At 50.3% G+C, this 14,816-nt stretch overlaps 3 protein-coding genes across 5 annotated transcripts in view; 2 read left to right on the top strand and 1 right to left on the bottom strand.

Moving 5' to 3' along the window:
* sema4f (sema domain, immunoglobulin domain (Ig), transmembrane domain (TM) and short cytoplasmic domain, (semaphorin) 4F) overlaps window positions 1-8,824 on the top strand; it is a 43,476-nt gene extending 34,652 nt beyond the window's left edge. Inside the window, exons 2-15 of one of the 2 annotated variants that reach the window (XM_086197800.1) lie at window positions 21-166; window positions 1,001-1,060; window positions 4,111-4,209; window positions 4,579-4,690; window positions 4,865-4,984; window positions 5,274-5,428; window positions 5,515-5,696; window positions 5,787-5,928; window positions 6,015-6,228; window positions 6,341-6,450; window positions 6,536-6,687; window positions 6,919-6,974; window positions 7,046-7,236; window positions 7,309-8,824. In XM_086197800.1, the coding sequence (XP_086053926.1) occupies window positions 21-166; window positions 1,001-1,060; window positions 4,111-4,209; window positions 4,579-4,690; window positions 4,865-4,984; window positions 5,274-5,428; window positions 5,515-5,696; window positions 5,787-5,928; window positions 6,015-6,228; window positions 6,341-6,450; window positions 6,536-6,687; window positions 6,919-6,974; window positions 7,046-7,236; window positions 7,309-8,028 (2,459 nt within the window). In that variant the 3' untranslated portion in view covers window positions 8,029-8,824. Of the gene's footprint in view, window positions 1-20; window positions 167-1,000; window positions 1,061-2,276; window positions 3,031-4,110; window positions 4,210-4,578; window positions 4,691-4,864; window positions 4,985-5,273; window positions 5,429-5,514; window positions 5,697-5,786; window positions 5,929-6,014; window positions 6,229-6,340; window positions 6,451-6,535; window positions 6,688-6,918; window positions 6,975-7,045; window positions 7,237-7,308 lie in introns of those variants that run through there. The other variant, XM_086197801.1, reaches the window with a different exon arrangement.
* Window positions 8,825-9,622: 798 nt separating this feature from the next.
* Window positions 9,623-11,403, bottom strand: LOC147238456 (carbohydrate sulfotransferase 12-like). The gene is made up of 3 exons (XM_086198240.1): window positions 11,347-11,403; window positions 10,262-10,538; window positions 9,623-9,816 (listed from the first exon to the last, which is right to left on the bottom strand). Exons 1-3 carry the CDS (start codon window positions 11,401-11,403, stop codon window positions 9,623-9,625), a joined length of 528 nt encoding a protein of 175 aa, XP_086054366.1.
* Window positions 9,734-14,816, top strand: part of syt4 (synaptotagmin IV) — a 13,575-nt gene continuing 8,492 nt past the window's right edge. Inside the window, exons 1-2 of one of the 2 annotated variants that reach the window (XM_086197072.1) lie at window positions 9,754-9,852; window positions 13,789-13,903. The gene's annotated coding sequence lies outside the window, so the exon portion shown is untranslated. Of the gene's footprint in view, window positions 9,853-13,788; window positions 13,904-14,816 lie in introns of both variants that reach the window. The other variant, XM_086197073.1, reaches the window with a different exon arrangement.

Genomic DNA, 14,816 nt, shown 5'->3' with positions numbered 1-14,816 from the left:
TACCTCCTCTTTGTCCACAGACACCATTCTGGGTCCAGAGACATTCAGGGGTGTGGCCAACTTCAGCACATTCCTACTCGAGCCTACATCAGGCGTGCTCTTCCTAGGTGGCAGGGACGCCATAGTGGCAGTGGACACCAACCGCCTGAACCAGCCGCCACGAAAGGTACCTGTCCCGTTAGACCAGGTGGTCATGGCAGAGACGCCATTTATTTAGATGAATCACTTGAGCAGGAGCACAGGTAAAGGTCATGAAGTAAATTCAGCTGCGTGGTGATCATGGCGGAGACTCCAGGCCCTGTTGCAGTGATGTGAAGGTGCACATGCTCGCTCCTTTCACGGCAGTTCAGGATCAACCTCCAGTGTCATACCTGCACTGGGCGCTGTTTCACCGGATCTGGGTTTCCTGATGAAATGATGGCCTCCCACCTCTATGTCTCCCTCTGTTCCCACTGGAGTTTCTTCTGCTCTGGTTCAGTGTTCCGTGATCACATCGACATGCGGAGATGTTACCACTCGCATGAAAGCAAAGTCTGTAATCTGTGAGGTACAGAAGACGGGAACTCAGGCAGGCAACCCGTGTGTGGCAGGGACACGCCTGTCAAGGTGCACGTTAGCGCCTCTGATAGCTGGAAATGCTGCACCATTGCCTGTAGCGCTGGTTTTTGATGACCAGTTCATTTTACCACGAACACACACACATGCACGCACGCACACACACACACACACACACACACACACACACACACCTCAGTACTTTTGTTATCTAAACAATGTGACCGCTGGATGAGTCAGGACGCTCACAGCAGAGACACCTGTGCATCTGCTGTGGGCTTTATCACGGTACTTTGTTCCACCTGTGCTCCTCTGAATGACATGTCACTGTCAGTCAGCTGACCGGTGTGTGTAGTCAACACACACCGGTGTGTGTTGACTACACACAGACAGGCAAACGTGACTGGAAAGTGACGAGAAGAAATTCTACTCTCTGTTGCTGCAGATTGTCTGGGACGTACCAGAGGAGAAGAGGAGGTCCTGTGTTGCTAAGGGAAAGACAGAGGTGAGTGTGTGTGTGTGTGTGTGTGTGTGTGTGCGTGCGTGTGTGTGTGTGTGTGTGTGCGTGTGTGCGTTTTTCCTTTTCCATGGTGTATTTCAGATCAGTGTGTTCCAGCATTTACATCCCATTATGGCTGTAATAGACTAATGGACTTTATTTCCCCCTCAGCTGTATGACGATGCTGCCAGGACACTTCATGTCTCTGTAGGACGTGGTTTTTACAGTACTTGCAGTAACTCTTCCAATATTACTTCCAGTAACACCCCCAATCATACTGCTGTCAGTGATAATTCAGAGGTGGCCTGGCAGCCATGACTGTTCTGGGCTCACGTTGTGTTAGAACTCTCCATGTTTTGTGTGTGTATTTTTAATAAGAGTGTATTAAATTCAAACGGTGGGAAGAAACGCAATCAGGAGTCCTTCAGTGGATCTAACAAAGACTTTGTGTGCTGGTGCTCCGGGATGGATGTGAAGGCCACAACCTGAGCTGTGAGGAATCAGATGGGAAGTTCTGGGAATTACGCCAAGTGTGTGTGTGTGTGTGTGTGTGTAGAGGCAGAAAGAGAGGCTGTACAGTATGTGAAAGCAAAGTCATGTACATAAACCGTGACAGATTGGTACTGTCCTCTAAAGCTGTACAACCATTAAGTAACAGTACGCTAACGGGAGGTGCAGCGGCGACTTCTACGCCCCCCCCCCCCCACCTTCAGCATCACAATGCAGAGCGTGACATTCCTCTAATTGAGAAAAATACTTGGACTAAAATGACACGAGTGAAAACACGCCTCCAGTCCTGGAAAATGAGGTCAATCAAAGAGCCAATGGAAGGTCAGCGTTGACGGGAGCGAAGTGCAATTAGTTGTGACCCATTTAGTAAAAGCCTGCGATGTGGGGGGGGGGGGGGGGCTGGTGGAGTGATCAGGACATGAAAGAGACGACACTGATTAGAAGATAGATTGAGTCGGGAAAAACAAGAAGAGTGAGAGGAAGGAGACGTGGAGGCGAGATGAAGAAAAGATTGATTAAAAGTTGATTTGGAAGACAAGACAATCGCCACCATCTGACCTTTACCTGGAGGCTTGTGTGTGTGTGTGTGTGTGTGTGTGTGTGTGGGTGAGGGGGGGGGGGGGTAACGGTGCACCGGTGCTATCAGCGGCATGCTACTGGTCACTGACACTGTTTTTTTAAATTTAATTTAAACAGCATTTCCCAAATGAAGTTGGAACGCTGCCTCACGCCACCACGTGGCTCATCTGTCTCTCTACTGTCTCATCTTCGGTCTCCTGGTCGATGTGCTGCAGCCGAGTGTCATGGTAACGGCTGCCGACTCAGCACATGGCATGAGCTGTCGGCAGGACAGGTGTTGGTACGCTGGTGGTGATTCACGTGCGCGGCGGCTGGTAGAGGCTGCCGTCGACCTGAACGGTTTACTAACAGCAGTGCTTTCAAGCTACGCTCCCTTCACACCTGTGTGGGTAGAAACGACTCATAAAGGTCACAATGATCTGAACGTTTCCAATATTGAGCCAAATTGCAAAACTCCAGCAACGCCTGTAGCATTTGAGCGGTGTGGGAGGGCTCAGAGCGGGATGACGCGAGCGTGACATCACTGAAGAGGTTCCTACAGGGATAGAAGTTCTTCATTTTTCCAGCCTGTCAGTCTGATGGCCGATATTCACAATCAGCCTCTGTGGTGATGGGTGCTGCGCACCACAGAACCTCCGGACACGCGGTTCTGGTCCTGCTGCTCGTGAAGCCCTCCCTTCCTGCAGCAGCACCCGTTCAGGCTCCGTAGGCGTTTCACGCTCCAGTGGACTCACCGACCGCTTCTGAAATGGTGCCTGATAAGAATTGGACAACATGAACCTGAAAGTGACGCTGATGTGAGACGAGAGGGAACCAGAACAGTCGCGTTTCCAGCCGTAAAAACCAACTGTGAAGTGAGAGAAGCTCAAGAGGAACCGTGCAGTCAGGTGACATCAGGCATCTTCACGCCATCACCTGGCAGTGACCGCTAAACTTGATCACAGCAGCTGTTGTGTGTTCAAATTTTAAAGCTCGTTTTATTGGCAGGACACTTAACTTCCATTTCCCACCATTTTGTGACAAAAGCTTTAAACACACTTAACAGTAGGAGAGAAAAATACAATTGGATTCACCTCATGGTCGATTGTTGTTGAGGCGTATTAGAACGAAATGAATGAGGTTAATTTGGCCAGTTGAGGAGCTAATCCCAAGATGATCCTATTGTTAGCAGCCTGAGCTCCCTTTCTGGCTCTCTGTCCATCACCAGTGTGAGGCTCGGTGTGTGTGTGTGTGTGTGGGGGGGGGGGGGGTGACCAGGGGCGGGCAACATGGTGTGGCAGTCGGAGGATCAGGTCTCTGGAGGGGCCAAAGCTGATTCAGGCCTGGAACTCATCCAGGAAGACACCAGGGTGCACACACACACACGCACACACACACACACGGATAATGACATTTCCTGGTTGCCGAGCAGGGACAGTGTTTTTCCATCACAGTTGCAGACTGAACAGGCGTGTTAGGTAGCGACAGGAGACACGAGACCAACAGCAACCCATCAGTGGCGCTCATGCACACCTCAGCCCCTCACTTCGGTTCAGTATGCATGTGCATGAGTGGGTTGGGGTCTCTTCCAGCAGTGGGGGTCTCCAATTTCCAGTCCCAGTCATTGATCGCCCAGCTGTTCGGAAAATCCCCGCCAAGCTTTCACCTTCAGCTTTGACATTGATGATGAATTCACTTTAGTTCTTATCACAGTTTTACAGCATCGAACTGGTGGGTTACGAAGCCCAGGAAAGGCTGGAGACCCACTGATCGCTCCCCCTTTGGAATGCGTTGATTCATAGAAACATTCGTAGGGTTCACTTTTTGAAATCTTCATAACGACAGATGTTCATTGCTCCTGTTCATGCTGATATTGCTGCAGTTAGGTATCATATGCAGATGTTTTAGTTTGAGTTACAAGGTTATCGCTCCAGCTTTAACTGGACCCTGGCTCGTCCTTATTGGGTGTTCTTTGTCTCCCCCTGCAGATGGACTGCAACAACTACATCCGCCTGCTGGAGTTTCTCGGGGACGGACGAGTCTATGCGTGTGGAACCTACGCCTTTGATCCTCAGTGTGCCTTCCTGGTCCGTATGTGTGTGTGTGTGTTTAGGCTTTATTAAGATCACACACTACATGCGGGTGTGTGTATCTGAGTGTGTGTATGTGCCCATCACCAAAGACAATCGCACACACTTGAATTCATTTATGCTGAAAGTCTTTTTTTCAGACATCAGTCTTTCTTTATTAGATGAGTGACTGAGTGTCCATCAACCAACAAAAGCTGTGCGATGGTTTGGTATAATTAGAGCCATGATAGTTGTCATCTCAGTAACGAAGGGCTGCAAACATCAAGAAGAAACCATTCATTCATTCATTTGGAGAAAAAACACAAAGTGGACAATGGAGGAAGTAAAGAATCATCAAGCTCATTGAACTGGTGGGGTTCCCTGCAGGAGCTCTCCTCCTTCACGCTGGAGAAAGCTGAGGACGGGGGGGTGAAGATGGAGACGGGGAAGGGGAAGTGTCCCTTTGAGCCGAGTCAGCACTACACGGCCGTCATGGCAGGTGAGTCGATGCAACTGATTGATCGAGTGATTTGTTGTCAGGGTGATTAACCTATCAGGGTGACCTCATCCCCGTTCTCTTTTTCTCTCTCTCTGTCTGCTTCTTGATGTGTGTGTGCATGCGTGTGTGCGTGTGTGTGTGTGTGTGTATGCATGTGTATGCGTGTGTGGGTAGGTGGTACCCTGTACACAGCAGCTACCAGCAACTTCCTCGGAACGCTCTTTGACATCTCCCGCGCAACCGGTCCTGAGCAGGAACGCATCCGAACAGAGCGCTCCATCAACTGGCTCAGTGGTGAGACGTGTGGTTGGACTCCACGACTGACAGCTTGGTTTCTCTTGTTTGAATTGCAGAAAATACCGCCTATAACAAAATACTTGATTTTTGTCACAGTACCTGTCAGTTAAAAGCTGTTAAAAATACTCATTTTATACATTTTCTCTTTATTGAATCATATTACATTAAAAAAACATGTTGATGTTGTTATCTGCAGGAATTCCTTTCTTTTTCCTTTTTTATTTACGTGCAAAAAAACCTGTTAAATGTGGAGCCGGTACCTGAACGGGTATGTTTGGTCTCACAGATCCTGAGTTCGTTAGCTCCGCCTACATCGAGCAGTCGGCAGACAGCAACCCGACGGGAGATGATGACAAGATCTACTTCTTCTTCACTGAGGTGGCTAAAGAGTACGACCTCTACACCAAGGTCAAAGTCCCCAGGGTGGCACGAGTGTGCAAGGTGGGCCAACGCTTCCATCGAGTCATCAGTTCGGCCCCCCATCGAGCGGTTGTATCAGTCAGCTGACTGTCTCGTTTTTCCTTCAGTCTGACATCGGAGGGATGAAGACTTTGCAGCGGCGATGGACGACTTTCCTCAAGGCCCAGCTGGTGTGTGAGGACAAACCCAGCGGTCAGCGCTACAGCATCCTGACTGATGTTTTTACCATGCAGAACGTAGCAGGAGACCCCAGCAGCACTCACTTCTACGGCCTTTTTACCTCCCAGTGGTGCGTGGAGGAACTGCTCACCTTTACATGAGGAGTTTTCACTGGAGACGAGATCAACGTGGCTGAACTTTCTTCCTGTGTGTGTCCTAGGGAGCGTGAGGAGCTCTCAGCAGTGTGTGTCTTCAGTCTGGCTGACATCAGCAAAGTGATGGATGGTCCCTTTAAAGAGCTGAAGAAGACTTGTGAGAACTGGATCAACCCTGAGCCGGTCCCCACCCCCAGGCCTGGCCAGGTACTGAGCCTAGAACTGCTGTGTACCTCACCATGCTTACTTCTCTACTCGCTGACCTTTCTCTTCTTCCTTGCGCAACATTTTAGTGTCTCAACAACGTGCTGAAGGCTGAGGGGTTCGAATCATCCCTGAAACTCCCTGACAAGGTGTTGACATTCGTGAGGGACCACCCCCTGATGGAGAATAGTGTTACTGCGGCGCCCCTGCTGGTCCGGAAAGGAACCAAATACACCAAGTTGGCGGTAACGCAGACGGGCAGCAGAGAGGAGCAACGAGGATCAGTACTGCACCTTGGAACAGGTCTGTTACTGAGGCAAAATATCATGTGCTCACTGTCCTCAGTGGATTTACTGTGTGAAATAACAGCAACATGAACCTTGTAAATAAAGAAGGGAGTGTTGTTGTGTTGCAGACCGTGGGGAGCTCCACCAGGTGGCAGTAGTGGGCCAGAACGCCACCCTGCTGCAGGAGATTCCTCTGTTCCCTTCACAGGAGCCAGTCAACAATTTATTACTGCACCAAGTAAATAATATGTACAAACACACATGCAGGCGTGCAGTATATCGATCAGTGGTGCAGTACTTATTGTGTACGTGTGTTTTTGTAGGGTCGGGCTCTAGTGGGCAGCCCCCTATCTCTGGCTCGTGTCCAGGCTGAAGGCTGCGCTCTGTACTCCAGCTGTGCGGTGTGCGCCCGCGCCCGAGGACTCGGCTGCATTTGGAGCTCGGAGGAGGAAACGTGCAGGGCCACAACAGCAGAGTGAGTATCAGCTGGAGGCCGGAGGACTCTGGAGCTGCACTGCTGTGTCTGTTTCCTTGATGCATGCATTAGTGAGTGAACACGAGATTAAAAACGACAAGTGGAACAAAAAGGGAAAAAGAAGCAGATAATTAAAACGGTCATTTGTCATGAAAAGCACACAAATCTGCAGTTAGCCTCCACCAAGAGGTGGCGAGATGCTCTAAAGCTCAGTTTGGTGTGTGTGTCCAGGCCCGGCCCCGGTGACGTTGTCGACGCTGCCTTGAGGAAATGCGACACAGAGGAGGGTAAGTTGAACGTTCCCAACTGACGTCAAGCTTGTCCACGGCATCTAAGTTGTTTGCATCCGTCTTTCCAGGGCGCTGCTCTCCATCCATCAGGGAGCTGCGTGTCTCCATGGGTCTCCGCCTCCTGTTGCCATGCATCCAGCTGTCTCCCAGGCCCTGCACCTGGGAGCACCCCCCCCACAGATACACCCGGCAGCACCACTCGGACCTGGAGGTGACCGTCACCGAGGAGAATCTGGGAAGTTACATCTGCACGTGCCAGGTACTGAAGAAACATGGTGAAAAACAACTCAGGATGTTAGACTGGTCAGCTGATTGATCTCCTCTGATGCAGGAGGCAGGGCCAGGAATCCGAGACCCCACCCCCTGCCGGAGAGCAGCCTATCAGCTGACACTCGAGGGTCCCACTGTAGGGGGAACAATGGCAACGGCTGGAGGTCGACACGTCCTGGCCATTTACATCCTTTTATTCGTCGTGGGTTTAATAGTTGGTATATTGGTCATCTACTTTGTGACTCGTCGGAGCAATGTTGGGCACCAGGGTCACCACCTGCCGGATAATTCGCTATCCTCTGAGAAGGGGCGGGGCTTGCTGGGCTCCTCAGCCACACCACAGTCCCCGAGCAGCGCCAGCCTGCTGTCTGAGGGGTTTCGGCTGACTGAAAAACGGAACGGAACGGCCACCACCACCACCACCACCACCACCAGCCTACTCAGCAACCAGGGCAACGGCGGTCAGCACGGGAACAGCTACAGTGGCAACCCCAGCAACGGCCATGGCAACGCCCTGTACGCCAACTGCAACACAGGCAGCAGCGGGCTTAAGTTTGCCTCTGAAATTTTAGCTGCAGACATGCTGGATGGAAGGACTGGAAAGAGGGAGAGGGGGAGGCCTGAGGGAGGAGAGAGGGAGTCAGGGGAGGGGGGTGAGGTGGATGAGGGGCTGGGGGATGGCTTATCTGAGGGAATAAAAGGACTGGAGGACGAGCTTGCCAGCTTCCCCATGTTTAAGTCACCAGCACCTCTGGCGCCCTGTGAAGAGAGTTCGATATGAAGAGCTGACAGAGTCTGAGCGCTCGCGGGAGAGCGCAGGCCCACTGCCCAGCGTCTGGACGGGAACTGTGAACGACGAGAAACTATTCTGAAATATCCAATGAGGAAAGAAAGCTGGTGGAGAGAAGAGTAGACGCAAATCGTTGATCACTCAGGACGAAAGCCACAGCTATTTAATGTACATTTGAAACTGTAAATATCAAAGGTCTTGACTGTGGATGTGAAAGTGAGCATGAAATTGCGAAAATGTAACAAAGATCAAAGATGAAATGTCTACACGTGTAGACATGGAAAAGCCATACTGTCCTCCCTTTCCTCTTCTGTTGGTGTTCCTCCGAATGACACTGCAAAATAGAAAGTGCACTTTGAAGTTTTCTGCACCTCCCTCTGTCTCTGTGACACCACCATCCCAAACCTTCACAAGTCCAAAGGCACCAAAGGACCGCTGAGCCTGCCAGACTGCACAGGTCCTAGTCTAACCCTGGTGCAGAGGCAGCCGGGGCACAGTGACCGCGCCCGGGCCTGGGCTGGTCCTGCTGCACTGCAGGAGAGATTAACATTTGTGTAGGTGTGGAAAACAGAAGATGCGGGTAACTGGTCTGTACTGGTCATTTCCCAGTTACCGAGACAGACGGGGGATCGTTTCAGAGGGACGTGGAATGTGACGTCCTGCTGACAGGGTGGACCTCTTCGGACACAAAACCACCGTTACCTTTTCTTGTGTGTGTGGATTCCAAATCATCAACATGTATTGTTTTTCATGTTGTTGTTGTTTTTTTTAAATAAAAATCTTGTTAAAAAAACAAGAACCTCTGCTGTTGTCCTTGTGTAAAGTAGCATTTGCTACATCAGACATGTGGATGCCAGAGTCTGGGCTCACCTTCAAGTGACACCTCACACAAAAAGTGGATTTTGTCTCACAAAGATGGTTTTCCCTCCTGCGTCACTTCTTTGTGACTCTTGAAAGCAGAAGAACCAGCCACATATATTGAGCTTGAAGCTAACAGAGGCTGATGGCTAACAAGTAACTGTCCAGAAACTCTGCAGGTCACGGTGTGGTATGAGTCAGGCCTTCTCTGTGTGCGCTGCTACCTCTGGAGCCTCCAACCAACCTCCCTCTTCTCTGGAGTATGAAACGTGAGATGAGGGACATCCATGGGACGAGATTAGCATCCCTTCTTTTTGCAGGTCTTCAATATATAAATGGAAAAATATGCATGTATTTCTCAAGAATTATCATCGTGACATTTAAATCTCTAAAAAGTCAGACGATCCCTGTGCAGTGCGTGTAAGCGGTGGAGTGGAGAGGATGACGAGCGCCGCCAGGGTTCATCCTCCGGGAGCACGAATGGCGTAGAGGCGCGCCCGTCGCCTTCCTAATGAGCTTCAAGCTAAAATGTTTTCCGCAACTCATTTATGTGGTCATGTTTCATTGTTTTCACAATTAAGTAAGAGACATGTAACCAAGTTGCTTATAATTCCTATAAAATATGTAGTAGACACGACTGTCCCACCTAGAAGTCATAGTGGATACTGTCATGGAGGTTGTCCACATGGTTGAGCCATCATATCATCCATCGAGCAGCTGGTGTGGTTCACTGTAGCTCGTAGAGTTTGGACAGCTTCCCTCTGTCCTCTAGGGGCACTGTTCCAAACCAGTGTTCCTCTGATGAACAGGAAGTCATGTTTTGATACGAGGGAGGGAACTTCATGTCATTTTCCAGGTTCAGGATCTTCAGCAGCTGCTCGGCATCCTCCTGCAGTCTCCTGATGGCCCATGAAGTCGCGCCTGCCAAGAACCCATCAGTTCCGAGCTGATCAGGAGGTGAGACTTCTCTTGAATTAAATGTTACTAGCAGTGAGGAATGAGTCACCCAAGAACGTGGGCTCGATTCTTGGGATATGTACAGAGAATTAAAAAAAAAGACAAATCAGTCAAAAGATTGAGATTTCGTCAATTTAAGGTTGTAATTCCTGGAAAGTCAGCGATCCCAGCTGAAGCTGAAGGAAACCATCTGAGCTCTTTTCTCCTGGATCAGGAGATTTTTAATCTAAAACAGATTGAACAGCTGTTGCAAAGCTGACCTCACTGGGCCAGAATGAGCTCCAGTTTTCATTTATAGTGTCAGTGATGCGATCAGCATTGAGTGCTTCAGAATGTAACGACATCCACAAAGAGAGAATGAGACTGTATAGCCTCAAATCTGCGTCTTGCTGGATGAGGCAGGGGATACACAGGCGGTGCATGAGCCTCCTCTGGGGTTTCAAAGGGCTTCCTCGCCTCTGTCTGAGGGTCCAGCTGGTACTGAAGGACAGATGGATGCTTTCTGTGACTGCCTTTTCTGCTTTTGGAGGTTGGTGAGGCACATTGGCATACATGTGTAAAATCCTCTTGGCGAGGGGCTTGTAGAGGTCCTCCCTTGGCTGCTTGAACTTGCTTTGGTTGGCCAAGATGAGACGGACCATCGGGTCCTGAACAAACAGGAACTTGGTGCGGTTCTTCAGCCTAGCCTGAAGTCAGTGACAGAACACGAATGTAGAGCAGAGCCGTTCTGATCTCCTGCTGCTCGTGGGACGCTGGGGGTCAGCAGCAGACATGGACACCGGAGGAAATAATCATCGGGTGGGTCAGAGGCAAACATAGCCAAGAACATCCACGACTTTGACAGAGTGGCACATCACTACTACTGATGCAGTACTGAGGACAAGTAAGAAGTATTCAGAATGAAGTGGGAGTGACCGTGAAGGGGGGCTGACCTGGATCGGCTCATTTGTGAAGTGGCTCAGGAGTGGGAACATGCCGGGGGTGTGGACCAAGCTTCCTTTTCTGGACATGAGGTCAGGATGCGCTTCTTCAGAACATACATGACCCTCGTCCAGTTGGTCCACGCCACCTGAACCAATGCAACAGTAACTTCTGAATGACTGGCACGGCTCCTAGTTACCAATCCTCCATGAGCTGTTCACTCTCCCACTCAAGCTTCAACTTCCTGGCTTTGTCACCTGCAATGGTCTGGTAGCTCCTCACCAGGCCTGACCCGGCTGATCCACATCCCCCCTCCTCAGTAGCTGCTGGGGTTTTCCAAAGGCTAACTGCCAGATTGTCTTTGCCCTCTAAGCTTTAGAGCAGTAAAATGAATCCTCTCTCTGAGGAGCCTTTGGCTGGAGTTCCCACGGTGAGGTTAGACGAGACCTGAGCTGTACCAACACATGTTCATGTGTAGTATCTCACATATCCTGTTAAAAACAGGCAGAGAAAACATCACATTACTTCAAAAGCTTCCTCCAGTCCATGAAGATCCTGATCTCAGCCTCCCACCTTGGAATGTGGGTTCATCTCCACCTCGACTGACGTCGTGTGATATCCAGCGTTCATGTGGTTATATTCACTGTAGTTGGTACCACTGACTTTTGCTTGGTTATGGATTGATTTCACCAAGAACCTGAATCTGAATGCAGATGTGGTCCAGCAGACCAGAACGGGGCCAAACTAACTAGATGTCCCTGCCACCACGGGCTCCACCCTCAACACAGCGCAGGCTGCCTCTCAGTCCACCTCAGGCATCATTGCTAGTTTCAACCCAATGGGACTGATGTTTCCACACCCGGCGTTCGCCCTTAAACCAGCTGGTGAACCTGCTCCACCTGCAGCTGGCGCTCCACCTGCTCCAGGTGGTCCGGTGCCTCCACGGTGCCTCAATGTTGAGGAGCAGCAGGAGACTTTTGGTCCGTGGACCCAGAGGAGGCTGGTCTTTGGTCAGTGGAGTCATGAGGGATGAGATGTTGATGATGAGGAGCAGCACTGATGTCTCAGAACCTGGAGACATGGACCCCCACCTCCTCCAGACCTGCTCCACCTCCTCCAGGCTTGCCCGACCTCCTCCAGACCTGCCCTACCTCCTCCAGACCTGGTCCACCTCCAAGTATCATTAGACATCCTCACTCCTTCACCTGGAGCAGAAGGAGTTTATGGTTCTCCAGGTGAGGAGCGCTCTTCTCCTGAGGTGAAAACAGGAACCCTCCAAGTCCTGGGGCAACCTGGGCTTTTAGAGGGAATGACTCCAGGCTCTCTGATTGGTTTGATGTGATGTCACACCTGGAACACACCTGTGAATACTCAGGTGTCCAGTGGTAGCCTGTTAGCGCCCTGGTTTGTGCTCTAAATACCAGAATGTGGCTGAAAATGCCCCGAACACACGGCACACACGCGCCATCCACCAACCTGGTGCATGGGGCCTCATTGATGTTTCACTACATTTGCTGAGGTTCGTGTGTCATCACTGTATCGTGCGTGTGTGTCGGTCACCTTGGGGATGTAACAGTAGATGATACCATGCTTGTCAGCCGCCGTGGGGTTCGTCAGTTGTTCTCGTCTCACTCTGCTGGTGCTTGGACAAACCCTCGTGATCCAAGTCACACATTTCTCTGAGCAGCCTCCTCCTGGCTTGCTGCTGCTGCTGAGCTGTCTGTGTGTCAGAAAATCAATCAGGAATCAGTCACATGACCTTCGGGGTTTCCTCTTCAGGGTGGAAAAGTGCAGGTTGAACATTTGTTTTTATTACATTCACCCAGCAAGCCGTGATAGTCCAGACATCATCATGGGTGAGGTCACAGTTCACTCATCTACCAAGCACGACCTCAATATTTATTTTACAGGCAACAGAGCACATTATGCAGTCATAATGGAACCAGGAGGAGAGCGTTCACACACATGCAGATCTTCTACCTGCTCTGATTTTCTCCGTTGGAGTCTCCCGTTCCCGTTGGTAGTAGCACTGATCCCAGAAAACCAAGGACCTGCAGGGAACGTGTGCTTACAAGACACAATCCCAGTCTCTCTCTCGTATGCAAATCGAAACCAACAAGTTTTTCAAGAAAAAAATAGCAAGTTTGTATGTTTCATTTTTGAAGAGCCATGACGGTCTTTGTGCATCTTCTGTTGTCACAAAGTCATCATCTGATTTCCGTCTCTCCACTCCAAGTGTCACAGTAATGGCACAATCAAAAAGGGACCCATTTCCCAGGTTAGGGTTGTTAGGATGAGAGGTAGAAAATGGATGGACTTGATAATTCCAGCAGGGACAAAGCATTTAAACTTCCCATCCCAACGATGAGAAAATGACTCTCAAAGTGGATTTCAACACACAATTATTCATCCATCCATCCATCATCCATCATTCATCCATCCATCATCCATCATTCATCCATCCATCATTCATCCATCCATCATCCATCATTCATCCATCCATCATTCATCCATCCATCATCCATCCATCATCCATCCATCAATCATCCCTCCATCCCTCCATCTTCTCCCTCTTCTCCTGTTCAGGGTGGTGGGGGTGGAGCCTATCCCAGCAGCCTTCCCCCTGGACAGGTCACCAGTCCATGGCAGGGCCAACACATAGAGACAGACAACCATTGGCTCTCCCAGCCACGCCTACGGTCAATTTAGAGTCTGGATTAACCTGGTCCCTCTTGATGTCTTTGGACTGTGGAGGAAGCTGGAGTACCAGAGAGAACCCAGCAGGAACAGGGAGAACATGGAGACACACACAGAAAGACCCCGTGCTGCAGCTGGGGCTCCACCCACAACCTTCTTGCTGGGGGCCACAGGGAGGACCACTGCTCCACCGGGCTGCGACTTCAACACGTTTGTCAGAGAGAAATCATCGTTTAGATCAGAGGAGCTTCTCCTCTGATGGCCTCTGATCCTCTCAGCTGTTGATGTCGTCCTCATGTCCCTCTTCCTCCTTTTCAGTGTACAACTTGGCATCCTTCACGAAGGTCTTGAGGGCCTCCATCAGGGTCAGCAGTGGCGGGAAGTCTGCTGATGTTTTCTTGACTATTGAAATCAGAGGATCCGTCATCTTCAGGTAATCATCCAGGTTTGCTGAAGCAAAGCCCCTTTTGGACTGGTAGGGGGGCAAGAACAGCATGATGATGGGCAGCAGGATCATCACGAACCCCCCCCCCCCCACACACACACACACACACCTGCTGCTGCTTCTGCTGACATCACCGTCCTGAAAATGTCGTCTCTGTTCTCAAGAAGACGTGAGCGTTCATGAATTTCATTTTCAAATCCATGTGTGATCTTTGTTACCTTTCTTTGAGGGTGGAGACGTCAGGCCCAACTCTGGAGGGACTTCTCGATCACTCTGACTTTCTTGAGCACGTCATGCGATTGCTCACTCCTGAGGTTACACACAGCAGGGGTCCAACTCCCAACGCATGATTCTGGTTTCCTGTTTGTTCTGATTGTATTTTTAGAATCAACACGAAATGTGAGGCGGTTGAAGCCTCTATGAAACGTTCTTTGCTCGAGCAGCAGCGCGGCTCCCCGAGCGTCCGTCTGCTGCCCAGGAGCTCCAGCTGCTACGTGCTTTGGTCCAGGCAGCACAGTTTCTTTGGGAACATTTTATAATACAGCCCATTTTTAACAGGAACCCCCAATATTTCCATGAATAGAGAACGAGGTTGTTCTGTAAGTACTTTGTGTACTGGCCGATTTAGAAGAAAGTAGAAACAAATGTCACAGAGTGGGAGGAAACACCTGTTCTCAGGTTACTCATTTACATGAGCACATTCATGTTGATCGTCCTCAGACGTACTACAGTATCAAAGTATCATCATTTTCCCTGCAGTGGAAACACTTCAATGTTTACAGTCCAAAACAGTCACCCAAGCAGAGTTTGCATGGCTGAGTTGATGAAGGCAGGAGCCCGCGGACGCCGACGCAGCCGTGCAGCTTCAGCTTTGAGTACGGGGGAGACATTTTCACCAGCG

Source organism: Aulostomus chinensis, chromosome 24 (genome assembly GCF_037954235.1).
Source record: "Aulostomus chinensis isolate RoL2024-O1b breed Wild chromosome 24, RoL_Achi_v1.0, whole genome shotgun sequence".
NCBI lineage: Eukaryota > Metazoa > Chordata > Actinopteri > Syngnathiformes > Aulostomidae > Aulostomus > Aulostomus chinensis.
This window is presented reverse-complemented; position numbering and strand designations above follow the sequence as displayed.